We start from the raw sequence: 21,864 nt of genomic DNA, 5'->3' as shown, positions 1-21,864 counted from the left end.
CGTGAGCACGCCCTGCTGATTCCCGGACTTCACTCTCCCAGCCTTCGGAACAGAGAGGGTCAGTCTCTGTGTTGTGAGCCGCCTGGTTTCAACAGCCCTAGGAAACGAAATCCAACATTTCAACCCTTCCTGACTGCATTCAGGACTAAAGTAAATTATAGAGCAGGTGGGTTCTGCTCAGGGCAGGACCATCTCAGAATTCTGCTTTCTTAAAGATGATGTTGAGGGTTCTTTCCCCGCCAGTTAGCGGGTAGCTCCATGAGGGGGTTTGTGACCTGTGTTGAGATCTTCAATATTAAATCCTCAAGTGCACACGAAACTTGTTTCATTTTCTATAGTCAGTGCTTTTTAGTTTAACAAGGCAACTGAATGAACTGATTTATTTCCAGCCCCAAATGTGAGATCTTTGATTTTATTTTCTGCCACCATGCCATTTGGTGCCTTATTGGATGCTTTCAGTACCAAAGGACTTCCGATTCTGTCAGTGACAAATGAGTGGGAGCTGACCCTAGTGAGAGGCCCGAGATTTTGAAGTAGAAGATGGTTTTGAGTTGGGACTGCTGTTTGCCGCTGTTTTACTTATGTGAACTTGACTGCTATTTTCTTGAAAAAAAAAAAAATTATATGCTTTGCAAATGGTGAAGCTTGCTGCAGCTACCAATTGCAAGAAGCTTGAGACTAGAAGTCTTGACCTTTTGAAATTACAGGACTTAAGCCGGCGCTGTGGCTCACTAGGCTAATCCTCGGCCTTGTGGCGCCGGCACACCGGGTTCTAGTCCCGGTCGGGGCGCCGGATTCTGTCCCGGTTGCCCCTCTTCCAGGCCAGCTCTCTGCTGTGGCCAGGGAGTGCAGTGGAGGATGGCCCAGGTCCTTGGGCCCTGCACCCCATGGGAGACCAGGAGAAGTACCTGGCTCCTGCCTTCGGATCAGCACGGTGCGCTGGCAGCAACGCTCCGGCCACGGCGGCCACTGGAGGGTGAACTAACGGCAAAGGAAGACCTTTCTCTCTGTCTCTCTCTCTCACTGTCCACTCTGCCTGTCAAAAAATAAAATAAAAAAAGAAATTACAGGACTTAGAAAATGGCTTCCAAAGGATTAGTAACTCAGATCTAGTTGCACAGCTTCCTCGGTTGGAACTCAGGGAGGAAGCCCTGTGGACGCGGTGTTGGTGATTGATCATGCATTTGAAGATAGTATTGAGGAGCCCCTCAGCACTTCCAGAACAAAGGGCCCGGCATCGCTCACTTTTGCATGAAGAAAGGACCTGCCCCTCCTGGCCAGTTTGTGCACAAGGGATGACCCTCGTCTCCAGTGAGTGCAGTGAACTGTACTGCAGAAGCACCTCCCTTAGCTTCTGTTTACAGGAACAGAGTAAAGGATCCAAGGAAGAGTCGTGACTTGAACCCTACTCTCCTACAAGACAGGACTTCATGATGTTGAACAATTTTTATAACTGATAAAAATCCACCTAAAGTAAAAATGCCATCTTTATTTTAGTAAGTGCTGGTCTAAGTGACTTTCACCAAGATACATATTTTCTTCCTGTGTTGAAGTTGACCTCTCTCTGGGAAATGTGCATGGTGGTGGGTGCAGAAATGCTCCATCCAGATTCCCCAAGGAGAGACGGGTGGCTGCAGTGCCAAGAGTGTTGTGAGTGAATGCCTTCACCACGGACTGCCCCAGGCAGAACGGCCTTGCTCAAAACCAAGTCTCCTGAAGAGCCCTGTGTCCAGTGACGAAGGTGGGGGCAGAGCGGCGTGGCCATTTCAGCACCCCATGGGCTCTGTTTTGGTTCCACATCTCCCCTGGAGGTTTAGCGAGGTGCTCTTTGGGCCTACGCTGCTGCTCAACTTCTCACTGCTCCATCTCACTTGCTTTCCTGCTACAGATGCTGCTCCAAGGGCGCTCGTTAGTAAGCATCCTGTGTGTGGAACTCCATCTCAGTGCTTCCTGGAGAACCAAGTCATGTTCGTCAAAAGTTAAAGCAGTACTAGATTAGTCTTTCTTAAGTCTGTTGCAGCCTGTGTGGCAATTTAATTAGGCCAGTTAAGCAAGGTTTTGTGCAAGAGACATGTAAAAGCTGCTAGTTTTTTATCAAAAACGGAGGGAGCAGAATGTTTTTGGTTTCTCGCTGGGAACAGTAGAAAATTAGAATTTGTTATTATAGGATTCTGAGGAACAAGTGTCAGACGTCACTACTTGAATGTATGACATGACAAGAACATTCACTAAAAATAATTCAGCGGCCAAAAAAATGGAAACGTTGTAACAGTTAATATAGCACTGTCAGAAGCTGTTCTGTTGTAGTGGGCGTCCCATGACTGAGCTGCCATTCTGTTTCCCTAAGAGGAAAAGCAGCAGGGCAGTTTTAAAAACAGTAAGGAATTTGGTAATGTCAAAGTGGGTAGGTAGTGCAGACTAATGCTAGAAAAATACCTTAAGGTGGAGGGAAAAAGAATGAGACCAAGAGAACTACAACAAACACTGAAAGGGGTACGAGATGATATTAATCTGTAAGCTGAAATCGTGTACTGTAACTACGTGAATTAGGTTTTTGCAGAATTTTCTAATATACATTGTTTGAGGATGTAACACATGTTCTCCAAAGATGGAAAAAAAGTCCCACCATTCCACAGGGTTATACGATTGACTAGTGAAATTAGGGACATTGTTTTCCCACAAATGACAGCTTCATCTAGTCTTCACTCAGTGGTTATTGTTATCTCTGTAGGATTGTGGGTGATTTTAAAGGTAAACTTACTTTTGGAATGTTTAGATTTACACAAAATTGCAAAAAGAGTTGCAGTCAACAGTTGCTATAAACTGCAGTAACCTGTTTCTATACCAAGGGCACTTCAAAAGTTTTTTAGGAAAAAACTGCATGGATTTCCACTTTTTATATTTCAGCTCTTTTCCATGAACTTTTGGGAGTATCCCTGTATACATCAAAGTTAAGAGACAATATTGCTATGCTGCTGTTAACTACACTTTATTTGGATTTCACCTGTTTTTCCATTTATCCCCTCTTCTATTCCAGGATACAGCACTACCTTTAGTTGTAGTGTATCCTTGATCTCCAGTCTGTGAATCTTAGCATTTTCCATGACTTTAAACCTAGTAATATAGCTTATACATTCTATACCTGTTTGATGATTCTTTTGATGCTGAGGTTATGGGTTTTGGGAAGAATTCCAGAGGTGAAATGCCCTTCTCACCTCCTGTTGTGGGGCACATGACATCACTGCAGACAGTGGCACCGCTTGGTTAAGGCAGTATATGCCAGGTTTCTCCTGTTCAGGTCCTCCTTTTCCATACTGTTCTGTAGCAGGCCATCACTGAACCTAGCCCACACTCAAAACTGAAGGGAATGTGAAGATCCACCTCTTGGAAAGTGAACATGGAAAGAACAATCTACATGGAGTTCAGGATTCAGTAATAAACATGATCTTCACCCTATAGGTGTTAAAAAAAAAATTTAAGTAAAATCTCTTAATTTTTGAGACAGAGTTCATGCTCACAGCTGAGGCTGGAGGCAGGAGTTGGCTATCCAGGTGGCAAGAATGCAGGTTGAGCCTGGTCCTACCCCTTCCCAGGGTGTGCCATTGACAGGAAGTTGTAAAGAAAGAGAGTTGAGAATTGAACCAGGTTTGTTTAAGATTTATTTGAGAGGGAGACAGATCTTCCACCCACTGATTTATTCCCAAATGGCCACAACAGCCCAGGGCTTTCCAGGCCAAAGCTGGAACCAGGAGCTTCTTCCAGGTCTCCCAAATGAGTGCCAGGACTCAAGAACTTGGGCTGTCTTTCGCGCAAGGGATTAGATGGAAGCTGGATTGGAAGTGGAGTAGCTGACTCAAATCGGTACCCATATGGGATCCCAGCACTGCAGATGGCAGCTTAACATGCTGCGCCACCAATGCCAACCATGAATGCAGGAGTTCTGAGAGGGCATGTAGTGTCTTAACTTCTAGGCTTCTAACCCAAACTTTTAACAAAACTTTTCTTCAGACAAACTTACTTTTATAAGAAGAATCCCAGTTCATTTTGACAACAATTTTTATTTGAAAGGCATAGTAGCAGAGAGGGAGAGACAAACACAGCAAGATCTTCCATCTACTGGTTCCATTTCCCAAATGGTCACAAGAGCTGGAGCTGGGCCTGATGAAGCCAGGAGTTAGGAACTCCATCTGGGTGTCCCAGATTAGTGGAGGGGCCATCATCTGCTGCCTTCGCAGGGCAATAGCAGGAAACTGGGCAGGAAGCGGAGCAGCTGGGACTCAAACCAGCATTCTGATTTGGGATGCTGGTATAGACCTTCCAAGTGGCAGCCTAATCTATTATGCCCCAGTGCAAATCCAAGTTGTCATGATTTAAAGAAAATCAGCTGAGTAAGACAGTTGCCATGCTATATATTATAAAACCATAAACAAGACACTGGGTATTTGGGATCTTTTTTATTTTTTTACACATGACAAGATTTTACACCAAGAAGTCAGTTAAATAGTACAAATTTACATTCATGAGGAATGTTAAAAAAAATTCAACTAAAAAACCCACTTTTTCCTGTGACCCAAAATCCCGACGTTTTACAGTGCAGGGGAGAAGGGAGTTGGGGGAGCATCTAAAACAAGTCTCTCCCAAAAGAAAGGACTTAAATTTCACATTCCTTCTCCACACAGGATCCAAATGGTGAGTATAACTTACAATTCATCTTTTTCAGCTGTCGATTTCTGTGAAAACAGAAACCAGAAAATGTTAAAGGCTAGCAGAAAAAACTGTGGCTTACAGAATGTTCATGTATGAACAAAACCAAAGGGCCCGGTCTGTTTGCAAAATTACAGCTGCGGGCCTGAACTCAAGTTTAGAACTCACTAGCAAGATTAATGGCCTTTGAACACAACCAACAAATAAAATGAACCTAATGTAGCTAGGTAGTAAGGCAGAATACTTTCAAGTAGCAAGGAGTAGCTAAGGAAAATTCTTTTTAAAAACATCTCAAGAATGGTTGGCTAAAATAAAGTGAAATTAAACACTTGACAGAAAACAGTATTTTGCTAAAAGTTCAGAGTTGATATTAGATACCTGCCTTCAGATATTTTAAGACTTGATCTGACTTCTTACAGTTAGCACTGTGTTGCTTACAGAACTACAAAGCCAAGTGCCGTCTTGTTCCGACATACCTTTTCTGGTTCCTGTTCCTGTTCCTCTTCATCCGTGCCAGCATCCATTTCTTCTTCTTCATCTTGCTCGGTGTCTTCTGTGGTGTCTTCTGGCTCCTCCTCGGGTTCTTCTTCCACCTAAGAGCACATTTACAAGCCCATCAATGCCTTGGATCTGTCTGCGCTTTGCTTACTGTGTGAAAGCTCACGTGTGAGATCCCGGAACTAGAGAGCCAATCTCACTAAGAGTTAACAGTCCAGCTAATGAAGGGAGGCGGGTGAGAAGAAAATGCAGAAGGGGAATTCCTCTCTAGTTTCTAGTGCAGTGTCTGTCACTCTGGTGATGCAAACGTTCAATGAACTGTTTCAGAAAGTGGAGATTAGGTGGACGTCTAAGTTCCATCACTTAATCATGAGCGGCTGCCTCAGGAAGGAAGAGGAGGAGGGAGGAAAGAAAGGAGGGAGGAAAGAGACCAGCCAGTCAGCAAGTGTGCAAAGGCTGGAGGCACAAACCTTTGCATCAGGGTCAATGTTCAAGCTGAGGCGAAGCATTCTTTCTATTCTATCTCCATATGCTTTAGTGTCCGGTAAAAGATATCCTGACCGAAGTGTCGCTGTTTCAAACAAAACCACAGCAAGATCCATAACAGTCTTGTCATCTTCATCTTCCTGAAACAGCAGAAGCGTCACTTGATTAATATTAAAATGTACAAAGTGTTCAAATTAAAAGAACAAGTAACAGGATGGTCAATACCTTAATTCGTCGAAGCATGTCTCTGATCAGTGGATGTCTGGGATTGATTTCAAATGTCTTCTTTTGACTGGCATAGTAACTGTTAAGTGAGAAAAGTCAACATTAGTGAAGCCTATCTAATTTTAGGGTTCATACATTCCACTTATCCTTTCATAATCAGAGAATCTCTTGAAAAAAAATCCACAAGTTCGTGTATTGCTCCCTTTGAAAGGGAAGCAGGCGTGGTCAGATGACAGAGTGTACCGCAGGGATGAATGACATCTGTCCTTACCCTGGTGCACCTGCATCCACAGGGCTTATTAGATGACTTCATCTGTCATCTGGACTCCTGACGAGCAATGCCTCCTTTTGACTACCAGTGAATAGATACAGTAAGTGCTCAAATGTTTACTGAATGGTGGTCATTTATCAATCACTTAATGAAATAGGTAGGTAAGTTTTAGATGGCAACCATCAAGTGACAACATTCACAAGTTAGAATTTTAGTAACGTATATACCATACACTGGTGATTATGTTATCATTTATATAGTCAGGCACAGCACAGCAACATCTCATGGTGAACCTAACAACTCATTACTCAACATAAATCCCTGCTAAGTGACATGTGAATGTGTGTGAACATGCACATATATACAGTTTTGGAATCATGAACAAAGCACAGTACACTTGTGAGAAATGGCTTCAAAAAGAAGAATCGTTAAACTAGTCCTCGGGGGGAAAAAATCGTGACGACTAGGTAGCTAATGAAGATCTTCCAGATGGCAGAAAGCACGAAAGAGGTCATTTTAGAGGCCATCGCTCTGACAGTAAAATACAAACCTGGACCATCACATTTCCTGAAAATCAGAGTACCAAAGACTCACTACACTGCTAGTATTTGGTCCTTTGAGTTCAAATTTAAGGGAGCTTCAGAAACTATTCAAGGAAAATGTAGTTATGATCAAGACTTTATTACTTAAAAGGCAGAGAGAGACAAAAGACAGCTCTTTCATCTGCTAGTTCACTGCCCAAGTGCCTGCAGCAGCAAGGGCTGGACCAGGCTGAAGATGGAAGCCTGGAAATCTAGGTCTCCTACATGAATGGCAGGAACCCAAACACTTGGGCCATTACCAGCTGCCTCCCTGGGTGCCTGTTAGCAGGAAGCTGGATTGAGAAGTGGAGCTAGAATTTGAACCCAAGCACTCTGATATAGGATGTGGACATCCCAAAGCTCCGTCTTAACCACCAAGTAAAACACCAAACTCTCTAGGAGCTGGCGCTGTGCTGCAATAAGTTCATCTGCCTGCGGCACTAGCATCCCATAGGGGCGTTGGTTCTAGTCCTGGCCGCTCCTCTTCTGATGCAGCTCTCTGCTACGGCCTGGGAAAGCAGAAGATGGCCCAAGTGCTTGGGCCCCTGCACCTGCGTGGGAGACCCAAAGGAGTTCCTGGCTCCTGATCGGCCCAGCTCTGGCTGTTGTGGCCATTTGGGTAGTGAACCAGTGGATGGAAGACCTTTCTCTCAGTCTCTCCCTCTGTCGGTAACCCTACCTGTCAAAATCTTAGAAAAACTTGGGCCATCATTGCTGCCTGTCAGGGTCTGCATTAGCAGGAAGCTGCAGTTAGAACAGAGGTGGGAATCAAACCCAGGTTCTATGAGGTGGGGTGTGGATGTCTTAACTGTGAGGCTAAATGCCTGCCACTGCATTCATTGCCTTTTTTTTTTTTTTTTTGACAGGCAGAGTGGACAGTGAGAGAGACAGAAAGGTCTTCCTTTGCCGTTGGTTCACCCTCCAATGGCCGCTGTGGCTGGTGCACCGCGCCTATCCGAAGGCAGGAGCCAGGTGCTTCTCCTGGTCTCCCATAGGGTGCAGGGCCCAAGCACTTGGGCCATCTTCCACTGCACTCCCTGGCCACAGCAGAGAGCTGGCCTGGAAGAGGGGCAATCGGGACAGAACCCAGTGTGCCGGCGCCGCAAGGCGGAGGATTAGCCTACTGAGCCGAGGCGCCGACCCATTCATTGCCTTTTATTTCAAGTTTCCCATGAGTTGTTTTAGCACCCTCATATTTGCTCATTTGTAGTCCTTGACCCCTTTATTTGGTAGGACATACTGTTTGGGTTTCTGTAACTTAATGTACTAAAGGTATATGTCAGGTGGCTGCAGAGCACAATTTATAGAGGCCCTACCTGAGAACTGTTATTATCGTTAACCATTAACATTTGTTAAAAATGTGAAGTCCAGGCCAAGCATATAGTCTAATACAAAAGTAATGATATGTAATAGTTTAAGAAAATTTCCATCTGAATATAAAACAATAAAATCATGAGTCAAAGACTGACCAACCTAACATAGAATCCCTTTGTTATGTAAACTTTGGTAGAGAACAAGTGGTAGACACCCCCCACCCCGCCGATGCTTACTTTGTAGAGATGTCCTTGCCCGTTTGGTAGGCCTGGGCTTTCATGATTCTCTCCATGTTGCCAGACCATCCGTACTGGCTGGCCACCAGAGCACACGGAGACTCGGTCAGGCGCTGAGACACCACAGCCTTTTCAATCTTAGGACAAGAAACCAAACATTAGACATCAACAGGTAAGGTCATTCTATCACTGTACTTGGACTTTGTAAGACTTCACAGCATGGGTCATAAACGGGGCTTTTGTTTACGAATGCTTAGATACTATCATTTAGTAATCTGAATTCTTTCATCAGAAATACTTAAAACATCAACTTTTAAAAACAAAATTTAACACAAAAACTTTTATAAAAGCAGTATGATACCACAGAAAATATTCTGCAGTTCCTCCTCTCCATAGTTACATTATTAAACGTTGTTCTTCCCCATTTTTAAAGGTTACAAAGAAACTAGCTGCAGCTCTGTTTGTGGTCAGAACAATTTCTCTCTCACAGGCGCTAACATTTTCAGTGAGTCAATTCCAGGGAAATACCTTGTCCTTGAGGGCTTTGTCTTTCATCCAGTTGAGCAGAGGCTCAAATTCTTTCTCGGTTGCTTCACGACTCTCCTTCGTTTTCTCGCTTTCATCAAACTTCACCCCTTCCTTGGCCACATTCTGGAACCTTTTCCCATCAAACTCAGGAAGGGCCTGAATGCAGTATTCGTCCACAGGTTCTGTGAGGTAAATGACTTCATAGCCCTTCTTCAGAAGCCGCTCAACAAATGGAGACGATTCGGCCTAGAAGGGCAGTGACACATTTACAAGTCTGGCTATGGCTATGGCTATGGCTATGGCTACGGCTCACTCTCTCACCCCATTAGCTGTGCGTATCTGGTATTAACTCTGCCTTACATGTGAAGAACTGCATGGCAGAGGACGTCACTTTCCATTAGTGACTGTTCAGGCTTCGTAATTACTCCAGTTACACAAATGCTAACTATCCCTTTCTTTCTCCCCTCAAGAGCTGGCTAGAAATCCTTAGCTGCCTATCACAGTCCCTGAACATGGAAGTTCACCTTACCTCTTTTCTGCTGGCCCCAGCCATGAAGTAGATTTTGTCCTGTTTTTCCTTCATTCTTTCCACATACTGGTCTAGACTAGTAATGTCAGTTGGGTGGTGGGAAGACTGGAATCGAAGCAGTTTAGCAAGACGTGTTCGATTGGAGTGATCCTCAATTACACCAAGCTTGATGTTGGTACCGAATTCTTTCCAGAAAGTGTCGTTGTATTTCTCATCAGCAATCTTCTTGATCATGTCCAGAGTTTTACGGACAAGCTTCTTCCTGATCACCTAAACAAAATCAAATAATCACCCATTAGAGAAGTTCATGTAGAACTTCTGAAAATGTGAGGTACCAGGGGAGTTGTGACCCACAATACAAAGACAGGGATTGTCACTGCCACTTATCAAGGGGCAGGTAACAGGGAAAACACTGTGTTGACTGCGCCGAAACTGCCAGTGGCAACAGTCACAAGATGGCCTGAACTCTACAGTCTAACTTTAAAATTCGCTATCTTTCTAGATCTACATAAAGGGAATAAAAAAATAGGCTACTTTCAAATTTACAAACCCAAGAATATTGTACTCATGGAGGCACGGTTGGGACTGGGGAGGGAGGTTTAAGGAAAGATTTAACAAATGAACAGCTTATGGGGTAAAGCCTGTAAGATAAGACATTAACCGTGGACCAGGCAGTGGGTGTACTTGGCTACTCACTGGATGATTCTTTTAACTCCTCTCTGTTTGCTATTTTATTCAATGTTGGAGAAGGAAAAAGGAAGGAAGGAAACAGATTTTCAAGACCTGATAATCCGAGTGAAAGGAACTTCCTCAACTCACAAGTTAGAACCAGACTCAAAATCTGGTTATTGTGCTCACGGGGTCTGTCCTGAACCTCCCACCAGCTGTGGCCGGTTCCTTTGCACAGACAGTGCTCACCTTAAGCAGTTTATGCTGCTGGAGGGTCTCACGGGAAACATTCAAGGGGAGGTCGTCCGAGTCCACCTTCAGATGGCAAAGAAAGGTCACTGAGCAATGAGAACAGCAAAGCCAAACAACCCCAATCCTGCCAGCGCCCCAGGCCAATACCCCTAAACCCCATCTCCAGTACTTACAACACCCTTGACAAAATTCAGGTACTTAGGCATCATGTCATGGAAGTCATCTGTGATGAACACCCGGCGCACGTAGAGCTAGGGAGAGGCCACATGGATGTCACCTTCTGCACACTGTTTTCAAATTTTAAGTTCACTCGATGCTACTTAAGACTCACCTTAATGTAATCACTCTTCTTAGATCCATATTCGTCAAACAGACCACGTGGAGCAGATGTAGGTACAAATAAAATGGATTTAAAGGTAACTTCTCCTTCAGCAGTGAAGTGGATATAGGCCATGGGGTCATCACTTTCCTATGAAAAATTCATCTCTTAGTCATTCAAAAGGCACAGGAAAAACCATGCAAAGGCTAAGCACTATACACATTCAGCTTGGTGTTTAATGAACAAAGAGTGGGGATGCTATCCTGGAGAAGCAAGATCACAATTCCAACTGGTTAGATGACTGGCTTTGATGACTGTCACAAACATGACTAGTGTCTAAACTCGGGGAAGGCTGGACTAGTGAATTGTCTGCTAGCTTCCACAAGTATGAAAGAACATGACATGACAGAAAAACCATCACCCCGTCTAAACAACAAAAATCATGCCTAACCCTTCCTGAGTGCACTTGAGGAAGGACAGAGTTCTCCGACGTGGTTCGGTGTCTAGCAGTGAACTAAAGAGCTATGTGAAGGCATAAAGTCGGAAACACCCTCTATCTGCTTTATCCATTACTGGACCCACATGTGGCTACTGAGCACTTGAAACGTGGCTAGTGTGAATTGAGACTGTAAAATACATTTTGAAGACATAATACAAATCAAACAAGAATATGAAATGTCTTATTAATTTCTTATACTAACTACATGCTGAAACAACACTATTTTGGGTTAAATTAAAATGAATTTTAATGTTCCAATTTACTATAGTTTCTAAAAAACTTAAAATCACAGATGTGGCTCATATTTCTAATATAGCTGCTGTACCTCAATGTTTATAAACACTGACATTAGCGTTCATGGAAATGAACATGGAGACAGGACAAGGGAGATTCAAGAGCTGAAACTCAGCAGACATGGAATAAAGAACAAACATACTCTGCATCTATGAAGTTTCATTTAGCTGTGTGACTATTATCGCATTCTGTTCTTTGTGTAAAGTGTTATGTGGGGAGACATTAGCTTGAAGTAATATCAGTGCTAGTTTTAGATGAAAAGTCACAAGAAGAGATCATTAAGAGAAAACAGGCAAGGAAACAGATTGAGTAACTATTCCTAGGCCTATAATCTCACAATGTTTGATGCTGCAAGCAAGCTCTGTAAAAATGACATTAAAAGCCATTTGACAACGTGATTTCATGTTTTATGGGTTTTGTGGTAGAAATCAAAGTTTAACACTAATGTAGGTGGTACTTAATCTTGTTAACACAGACCCTTTGACAATCTGAGCCCATGGAGTCCTTCTCAGAATAATTTAAGTGTTATCAAATACACAGGATGAAAAAGGAAACTGTTTGCACTTGAGCCATCAGCTGCTGCCTCCCAAACTGTATATGAGCAGGAAGCTGGGATTGAAAGTGGAGCCAGGCAACTCCAAAATGCAATGCGAGGTTCCCAAGTTGTGTCTTAACCCCGGCATCAAACACCTGTGTAGTATCTTGATTTTGAGGTAGAGAAGTATTAAAATTCAGTGTAAGTAAAAATGACATGTTTTAGAAACCAATTACTCTCAGACTGTCTCTAGTGACAAACTAACCTCAAAGGCTCATGTAAAATTTAAATGTATTTTTAATTATGATTAAGTTGGTAAATTATGATTCAGGACTACTTCACCTGTGGTCCTAATGGACCTGCTCTTGGGACGGCATTGTGGTGTAGTGGATTAAAGCTGCCATCTCATATGGGTGCTGGTCTGAGTTCCAGCTGCCCCACTTTGGATCCAGAACTCCCTGCTATGGCCTGAGAAAAGCAGCTGAAGACAGCCCAAGTGTTTGAGGCTCTGCACCCACGTGGGAGACACAGAGGAAGCTTCTTGCTTTGGACAGGCCCAGTTCTGGCCATTTTGGCCATCTGAGAAGTGAACCAGCAGATGGAAGATCCGTAACTCTGCCTTTCAAATAAATGAAATAAATACTAAAAAAGAAGAAAAAAAGTAGACCTATTCTAGTTGGCCTAAAGGTCTTCTATTGAATCTTCTGATTGGGTAAAATGGGGACAGACCACCTCATTCAAGGTTGTATACTATATTCAACACAGTGATTATTTTGCCTACTCATTAATAACCTGAAGCTAGGGAATTTTAAATAATATTTACCTTTGAAAATGATTTGTAGAAAGCTTTGTATTCATCTTCTTCTACTTCTTTTGATGGTCTCTGCCATATTGGTTTGATATCATTCATAAGTTCCCAATCCCAGACTGTTTTCTCAACCTGAAGTTACAGTATTTGATTAGCCTCTTAGCAATCGTCAATGGTTATTCTAGCATGAACCACAGCTTAAGCAAATTTCAAAAGACTATGTAATGTACCAAAGGTATTGGTTATCTAGGATAGCTCCTACCTATTGGATCAAAAACTTAAAAATAAATTGGTTTCCCCAACATTTAAGGCCAATATTTAATAGACAAAGGAAGTTGGTTAACATAGCTAATAAAAAAGCCAATTAATGAGTTAAGATGTTGTTTCTTGAAAATATTTGAGGTTATAAAGAAACACCTATTATATATTCCTTTTAAATGACTTTAAATTCAGATTCATAAACATTTCTCAACAATCAGCACCGGTACCTGCTCTGCTACCTGAATAAGCCAGAGAACTATTTTTATAATTAATCCCACAAGTAAAAGGACAAAAGATTCAGAAAGTGTTAGGAATTTTAAAATTCAGAACACACTAGCCACTGGTCCTAGGCAACACACGGAAGTCAGAAAATGACTCATAAACATGGTCTGCTCGCTGCTTGAATCTTTCTATGGGAGGACAGCACACAAATAAAGGTGGCCATGGTTCTAAAGGCTGGGCCACCTGGCAAAAGGGACTTTGAAAACTGAGGCTCAAATCCAATCACGTGCGCATTCAGGTTCCTTCTACACATTCTACGTGGGAGATGAAGCAGACTTACTTTTTTAGTTTTTGGTTTCTTTTCTTCTTCTTCTTCTTCTACTGCAGCTTCGTCATCGGCTTCTTCTTTTTCTTCTTTTGCTGCCTCCTCCTCTTCCGCGGGCTCCTCGACCGTCTCCGTCTATGCAGAAAGTGGGATCACAGGTAAACTCTGGGTAATGATTTCTCACTTTGTCTATGGATATGAAGCAACACTTGAAAAATAACAAAAAGGTCTTTGGTAGGAAAACCCTGAAGGGATCCTTAACTCCCAGAGCCACATTTAACCTTCATTTAGTGTTAAACATTTAAAATTTGCATGTACTACTGTACACATATTATCAATATGGATTTACCTTGCTGCTCCACACGTAAATAGGGAAGTTTATGAACTGTGAGTATTTCTTGACAAGATTTTTAATTGTATCCAATTCAAGGTAATCAGATGCTTCTTCTTTTAAGACAAGGCTGCAACAGGAAAATAAGATGGTTGGAAATATTCAAGGTTTAGATGCTCTGATTAGAAATTCAAGTATCTTGATAACGGTAACAATCAACTGTTCTGTGTAATTCAGGATGGCTCCATTATTGATGTTAAGAACTGCCTCACCAGTGAGGGTTTGTGAACTAAATATCTTGCCTTTCAGGGCATGGGACAAGGGAAGACCCTCCTGCATTCCCTCAGTGGAGAACATCCTTAGCTTCAAGTAAAAGTGAAAATGTTCCCAACCTTCTGAGTGGACAGGATTTTCATTTCTCAAGGTGAGACACTGAAACATTCTGACAAAAAATGGAATTATTTCAACACTCACAGCTGTTATTTTAAAAGTAACAATTATTATAGGGACCTCTCTCTAATTAGTAAAAACAAATTCCCTAAAAAAGAAAAACTAAGCTGAATAATTGTTTCTCTACCATCCAAAAAATGGTAGCCATCAGCCCCATGTGACTCGGAGTAAGACTCACAAGCCCAGTTTCACAGCTGCACAGCCACAGGTGGCCACACTGGAGTGTGCAGGTACGGAGCACTGCTGCTCTGCATAGAGTTCTACTGGGCAAAGCTCGTTTTAATCATTCCCACATTGGGAACTGTAGCACTGCTTATTCTTCCTTCTTATTGCTGCTTCTACAAACCTGTCCTCCATCCATCAAAAATAAGGAAAAACCACTGCACACTCTCAGGCACAGGTGGCCCTATCTTATCTTGATGTCTGTGCTCTCAGTAAACATGGGAGGTGAGATAGCTACTGTTCTCTTCTGTTGCAAAGGTTTATAGTTTAGTGGTACACAGGATATGGTAAGGACACAGCCTAGTGAGATGACTGGGTCTCTGGTCTCAGCATACAGAAGTCCTAGTGGTAGGGGATTCTTGAGGGGTTCAGTTTTAGTTGCTGGTTTAAACACCTTAGGTAGAGGTATTTAAAAGGCAATTAGATGCATGAGCCCTGAAGTGAGATCTAGGCAAAGGGTAAACAAATTGTAGCTGGCACCCTAGTAAGTTTCACTGGGGCACATACTCATGTATCATCTACGGCTATTTTTTTTTTCTTTTTTTCTTTTTTGACAGGCAGAGTGGACAGAGAGAGAGGCCTTCCTTTTTGCCATTGGTTCACCCTTCAATGGCCGCCGCGGCCGGCGCACGGCACTGATCCGAAGCCAGGAGCCAGGTGCTTCTCCTGGTCTACCTTGGGGTGCAGGGCCCAAGCACCTGGGCCATCCTCCACTGCCTTCCCGGGCCACAGCAGAGAGCTGGCCCTCTATGGCTATTTTTAAGCTGATACAGCAGAGCTGTGACACGTGATAGCCTACAGGCTCCTGAGCTTAAAATCAAGAAGAAACCCATTGGGTTTACCACCATGATTTTGCTGCCCTTTTTTTTTGGACAGGTAGAGTTACAGAAAGTGAGAGAGACAGAGAGAAAGGTCTTCCCTCCGTTGGTTCACTCCCCAAATAGCCGCTGCAGCTGGTGTTGCGCCAGCCAGAAGCCAGGTGCCAGGAGCTTCTTCCTGGTCTCCCATGCGGGTGCAGGGCCCAAGCACTTGGACCATCCTCCACTGCCTTCCCAGGCCACAGCAGAGAGCTGGACTGGAAGAGGAGCAACCGGGACTAGAACCCAGCGCCCAATCGGGATGCCGGCGCTGCAGGTGGAGGATTAGCCAAGTGAGCCACGGCGCTGCCCCTTGCTGCTTATTTCAATGGAAAGGTGGTTAGCGTCACCACGCACTGAAGATGAAGCAGCAGTTCAGCATCAGCAGACACAACCGCTGGGATCAGCCATGTTCTGCTGCAGCTGCTGTGCACTCTGCATTCAGAACGATCAGCCCTAAAATGGTTGTGTCTTACTGACATGCTGTTTTCTTGTCATTAGTCCCTAAACAATACAATGACAACTGACATAGGATTCACACTGAATCAGGTAGTCGAAGTAGCCTAGAGACGATCTGATGTATATAGAATGCTAAATGCACAGTTCGCACTTCACGTGAGGGACTGTGCACCTGCACATCTTGGTATTGGTTCTGTGCGTTTCGAGGACCCACTTTATCCTTTTTTCAAGCAGCTCAGATGTACATGGGGGTGGGGAGTATGTGCTAGAAGACAGGGTATGGTGACACCACCTGCCTTCCTCTCCTCCCCTACAAACACTTGAACATTAATACACATTGACAGGGAAGAATGAGGTGAGAAAGGTTTAAAACGGGGAAGGAAAGAGGGATTTTCAAAAAGTATTTGGAGAATGTATTATGCATGAGTTTCCAAATTTTTTGTAGCAAAATGAACTTAATGTTTAATGTCACTGTCTCCAACTTTCTGAAGTACTGTGGAATCTGTCAGTCAACTGCTGGGTTCTGGGGATGGAACTGCCAACAAAATGTTTGCTCTCCTGAGGTTTACAGCCAGGGAGCCTGGGGCAACAGTGTCGGGGATAGATCATTTTCCACCTCTCCACAGCAGTGAAGCAGCTATCTTCCTCACAAGGTCTGAAACACAGAGAACACTGGGGTTTCACTTAGTGATATCTCCTAATGGCGTCTGGACATGTGGAGATGGGTACACAGGGAAAGACAAATGGGTAACAAGAGATTAGCAAAACACTAAAATGTGGTCCCCTAATTAGTCTTTGCTAAAAGAAATATATATGTGACAATGAAGATAGAAAATGCTATGTGGTAGGATGAAGAAAACTGTTCAAAATGATAGGCATATATTTTCCTATTGAGGACTTAAACTCCTAACATTGAGAAAAAATTTAAAATCGAATTCAGAGGAAAAGAATTAAGGCTGTCTGCATGTTCTCTTATTAACCCAGCATGACTGGCCCGTCAACTAACCTCTAAAATGCAATTTCTTCTCCAAATTCGGGAGGGGGGGGATTAAAAGAAAAAAGTCACCCTGTATACTTCAGTGCTCCAAGTACCAGAAACTACTGTGAGGAGTAAGATCTATACAGTTTGTCTCAGCCACACAAACACGAATTATCAGCTTAAAATAAATTGTAACTGGCCTCAACCCAAGACATTCTCTTCCAAAGACCTTCTGTAACTTCCATTCAGCCCCCCACATTTCTACCTTGAACAGTTTCAACTCGGTCTCCTCTCTCTGGTCCCACCTCCCTCCACCCTCCTTCAGAAATCTTCTAGAAGTTGATCAGAAATAACCACCACCCACCGAGAGAACTCCCTCCATTCCGTCAACATGCTCAATCTCCATGCCTTTATCCATGATGCTCCACAGCCTAAACTCCTTTCTGTTTCCTGGAAAACTGACCAAGCCGTCTTTCCTCTGTGAGGCTTCCAATCTGCCCTTTCCCCTAAGAAAACTCGTATTTCCTACTTTACCCCTAGGTCTACGGCAACAGTACTTCCTCAAGTGACAGCATTTGAGTCCTCATTTTATAGGCAAGGAAATCAAGGCCCGTAATTTATCATTTGCTCAGAGAACCAGAACTGGAGAATCCAGATTCTCCCTTTATCCATTAATTCTAATTAGAGACCAGTAATACTCACGTAATTGTTGTTCCCCGTCCCAGAGTGTTTCCTCTTGGGTCAGCAATTACAGAAAATTCATTGGAGTCGGACTCCCAGATGTGCTGGGTATCGTTGTTGTGTTTGGATGTGACTATAACCTTGTCTGCTACAAGGAAGGCAGAATAGAAACCAACACCAAACTGGCCGATCAATTCGGAAGTTGACTGGCCATCTTCTTGTGCCTCAGTCATTTTGTTTAAAAACTCGCTCGTGCCAGACTTGGCTATGGTACCAAGGTTTTTAACCAACTCTTCTCTAGTCATTCCCACACCAGTGTCTGTGACATGCAGCAGGTTCTTCTCCTTGTCGCACTGAAAGCAAGGCAAGACCAGAGTTGCACATAATGTGATGCCAACACTGAGCCAGGCACTGACACGTATCAGCTTTGGGTCACTTCAATTCCAATGTGGACAACAAAACTATTTTCCTACATAGTATTTAGTATTTTGACTTTTCCAGAATGTACACAGCTTAAAGTACAACCATCTTTCTTTACACAGTACATTTAAAAGCTCAGTGTATTTGAATGACTATCAGTATAAAATGGAAAGAGACTGAAATGTCAAAGTTGTAAAGAAAACGATTGTTAAAAGAAATGTGGTTTTTTTTGGATAGAACACAAAAGGACTTTACACTTGCATGAATCCTGGATCTGGAATTTGTGGTGCTCATGCATGTCCACTATTCCTTTTTTTCTGCCTTCCAGGAACACAGAAGGATTGTACTTCCTCTATTCTTGGGTGGGTGAAGCCAGGTGATTAGTTTAGGCCTTGAGTTGAAAGTGCCAGCCAGGAGTGCAGCTCAGACTCAGCCTTGACTAAACTGGCGCAGAGACCCTCTGAGCTCCCTGCACCACGGCAACCAGCGATACTCCAGATGGCTGCTCAGCCAGCCTGCGTCCCAGTGTGAGAATGGGGGCGAGCCAAGGCCACAGGCAGCCTGCGGACTGATGACTGAAGCCAGGGGGTGGCAAAATTTCTGTCAAGGGCCAGACTGTAAATATTTTAGGCTATCTGAGTCATATGATCTCAGTCACAATAACTCAACTCTGCCCCGCAGCACAAAAGCAGAATAACACACGAAAAATGGGCAGTGGGTGGCTATTTGCCCTAGCAGTTAAGATGCCCATGTTTTATGTGCGGAGCCTAGGTTTGGTACCTGGCTCTGCCCTGACTCCACTTTCTGCTAATCCAGTCTTTGGGAGGCGGAGATGATGGCTCAAGTGATGGGGTTCCCGCCACCCACGGGGGAGACCTGAATTGAGTTCCTGGCTCTTGTGTTTAGCACCTGGTCTGGCCTTGGGACCACTATGGGTACTTGGGGAGTGAATCATCAAAATGTCTATTTCTGATGAAAACAAAAACAAAAAAAACCCCTACCTTAAAAAAAAAAAATGAGCATGGCTGTGCTCCAATAAAATTTAATTTCTAAAAATTTGGCTAAGTCACATTCAGTCCAAAGGTCATAGGTCACTGGCTCCTGAGGTAAGCCACTGAGACTTGGAGGTCACTTGTAAATTTGGCAAAGTCACATTCGGTCCAAAGGTCATAGGTCACCGACTCCTGAGGTAAGCTACTGAGACTTGGGGTTCACTAGTTAGTGCAGCATATCTTGAATGATGACAGAACTCTTGTACTTACCTTAATTTTGACTGTTAGTTCCTCATTTCCAGAAAGAGCTTGTTCATCAGTCAGTGATATCAGCCTTATCTTATCCAAAGCATCTGAAGCATTGGAAATCAGTTCTCTCAGGAAAATCTAAATGGAAGGCAGATTTGATAGTTACATTAGACACATAGGACACTGAATTTAATGTCGACTCTTCCTGTCTCCTCTGTACCTTGAAAAAGCACTCTTTATCCTTAAAGTCTTCTCAGGGTGGCTCTGCTCACTGGTACAAGGAGGATTAGCTCCTATACACGGGACTATTACAACTATAAGGATACCTGGACTGGAAGGAGAATTAAACACCACCCTGATTTTCCAGTAAGAAGTCCACGAAGCTTAGCGGACTGTTCAGCAGGCCAGGGCCCTGCTTGCAGGGTAGAGGACAAAGGGGAAACGTCTAACAGTCGTCCTGGCTGCACAGGTTGGTATTTCAGTTTCACTGTTCACCTGCGATTACTATTTCTTAAATGTATTTAACTGCGAAAGTAAACAAGTATGCCAATCTACAAAACAAAGTATCACCCTAACCCAGGCTGCTTACCTCTTTATTTTTATACAATGAATTGATGATAAGTTTCATCATCCTGTTAACTTCAGCTTGGAAGGCAAACTTCTCAGATTTCTCTCTAAGTTCTCGTATTTGGGATGCATTGAGTCCATCCAACTGAATGGCTTCTTCCTCTCTAAGGAAATCAGGTAGGCAAATACGGCATGCTTAGTACCTTTAAAAACACAGCCTCTGTGCTGACGGCTCAAGGGGCCCCTGAAGACTGTCCTGAGGGTTAGACGGGTAAATGGAAGCCTTCCAAGACGACCACCAAGTACCAGCTCCTCTGCTCCCAGAGGGTCACGCCGAGATTCTTAAATTGCCCAACTTGACCAAAGAGCAGTCATACCCATACCCACACTGCTCCACGGCAGAGACTCCACTGACAGAAACCCGTCAGAAAACCAGTCAGTGCACGCACTCGGCGAGTACAAACCCCACTGCAAGTCTTCTCTCAGGCCTTACAAAGCTCAAGGGGCCAGCACTCTGCACGGCAAGTCAGCAAAACAGTTTTCAAAGGAATTCATCCAAAGCTCACGCTAAGGGACTCTTAGATAATGCGCTACACCTCGCTCCTGCTAACACTTTCCTGCCCATTGTGGGAGCATTAGCTTTAACGGGGATCTCTGGAGCCCGCGGCGCTGCCGACCAGCACGGACCTCTGTACGACCTCGTCGTCCGTCCTCGACCCTTCCCTGCTCTTCCCCAGATCCTCTTCCACGGTGCCGTCCACGTCCACCTCGTCGTCGGCCCGGGCCGAGCCTGGGGGACAGCGAACACGGTCACACAGGGCAAGGGCAGGGATTGCGAAACACGCGCGGTGCACGGAGGAGGGGGAGGCGGGCCTTGCGCGGCGCCCCCACGGAGCCCCCGCGACTCGCGTGGCTCAGGGCCCCCGCCACACGTGCTGCGCGCCGCCGCGCGGGGCTCCCAAGCAGACCAAAGCCCAAATCCCGGCCTGCCCCGGCCCGGGTCACAACACGAACCAGATTCGTGCAGCCTCTGGCGAGGGGGCTTGCAATCGGGCCTGGACCCGCTGACCCCGCCGACGTCTAAGAACGGAAGCGCGCGCACGACGGAAGCCCGGAGCGGGGCGGGGGCTCCCCAGGCTGTGGCTGCGGACCGGAGCCCTCCGGGAGGGCAGCCGGGGAAGGCAGAGCCCAAGGGAGGCCCCGCCCGGGGCGGCCCCGACCGCCGGGCGCGGACCCACGCGGGCTGCGGGGGATTTAAACGACTCCGTCCTTTCTTTTCTTCCCAGAGCAGCAAGAGCGCCAACGTAGTCCCCTCGGCCTCTTTCGAGGAAAGGCGATGGCCCCGCTGGCCCGCCGCGGGCCCTGGTACCCCTCCCCAACGCCCCCAGAACCTTCGAGAAGCGGCCGCGCCGGGGGGGGGGGTGTCCGGGCTCCAGGATCACTCACCGAAGGTCAGCAGGACGCAGCAGAGGCCCAGCACCCACAGGGCCCTCATGGCGCGCGGCCGGCGGGTATCAGGTCCCTTTTGATCGCAGGAGCCGCCTCCACCCCTCCACCCCAAGCTCCGAGCCTCACACCTCAGGCCGCGCGGTCCGCCCACTACACCGCAAGCAGGTCAGGCCGCTTTTCACCCCCACTGCCCGCGGGCGGGGGACGGGAAACACGAATCCACCAATCGCACCGCACCACGCACCCCAGGCACCCAATGGGGACTCGCGGGGGGGACCACAGTCCGCCAATAGGAGCTGTCCAGGTGCGGTGCCCGATGCCCGAAGCGTGGCTCCCTCCGATTGGGCATGGGTAACAGCTTTTGTCCAATCACATACCTCCGCGGGCCCCTCGCACGCGGAACCGCCCCTTTGCCTGGGAAGCCTTAGCATCTAGAGGAAATCGTCCAATGAACGTAAGCTCCACACACGTCCGTCCTTTTTTGAGAGGTCGCGGAGGAAACACTTCCGGATCCTAGAGAGCGTGTATTCCGTGACCAGGGGAAACGGTAGCCATGACAACGGGTTCTTCACACTTTGGCGTCTACACCCGGGATCCCGTTGGGACCGAATCCAGCGCGACTTCCAAGTCACCTTTCTATTTGTCAGTGCTT

General features: G+C 45.2%; 1 protein-coding gene and 1 long non-coding RNA gene across 2 annotated transcripts; one reads left to right on the top strand and one right to left on the bottom strand.

The window, feature by feature from the left end:
* Positions 1-4,439: 4,439 nt before the first annotated feature.
* HSP90B1 (heat shock protein 90 beta family member 1) lies at positions 4,440-21,366 on the bottom strand. Its single transcript, XM_051845840.3, has 18 exons — positions 21,210-21,366; positions 20,451-20,553; positions 19,786-19,927; positions 19,218-19,334; positions 17,557-17,888; positions 13,906-14,017; positions 13,572-13,691; positions 12,764-12,880; positions 10,625-10,762; positions 10,467-10,544; positions 10,291-10,356; positions 9,373-9,642; positions 8,844-9,089; positions 8,316-8,452; positions 5,914-5,992; positions 5,673-5,828; positions 5,181-5,297; positions 4,440-4,730 (listed from the first exon to the last, which is right to left on the bottom strand). Exons 1-18 carry the CDS (start codon positions 21,256-21,258, stop codon positions 4,701-4,703), a joined length of 2,409 nt encoding a protein of 802 aa, XP_051701800.1. The 5' UTR covers positions 21,259-21,366; the 3' UTR covers positions 4,440-4,700.
* Positions 13,618-17,064, top strand: LOC149123602 (uncharacterized). The gene is made up of 3 exons (XR_016216991.1): positions 13,618-13,714; positions 14,197-14,311; positions 15,117-17,064. It is a non-coding gene; the product is annotated as an uncharacterized LOC149123602 (long non-coding RNA).
* Positions 21,367-21,864: the final 498 nt, after the last annotated feature.

The sequence above is a fragment of the Oryctolagus cuniculus genome, chromosome 11 (assembly GCF_051225735.1).
Source record: "Oryctolagus cuniculus isolate XC-2025 breed Fujian yellow rabbit chromosome 11, ASM5122573v1, whole genome shotgun sequence".
Classification (NCBI taxonomy): Eukaryota; Metazoa; Chordata; class Mammalia; order Lagomorpha; family Leporidae; genus Oryctolagus; species Oryctolagus cuniculus.
This window is presented reverse-complemented; position numbering and strand designations above follow the sequence as displayed.

Coding starts and splice junctions, on each gene's coding strand:
- HSP90B1 (XM_051845840.3), bottom strand. CDS start 21,258: ATGAGGGCCCTGTGGGTGCTGGGCCTCTGCTGCGTCCTGCTGACCTTC. Junction 10,357..10,466: donor TGAATTTTGTCAAGGGTGTT/GTAAGTACTGGA, acceptor TGCCATCTGAAG/GTGGACTCGGACGACCTCCC. Junction 5,298..5,672: donor ACATTGACCCTGATGCAAAG/GTTTGTGCCTCC, acceptor ATGTGCTCTTAG/GTGGAAGAAGAACCCGAGGA.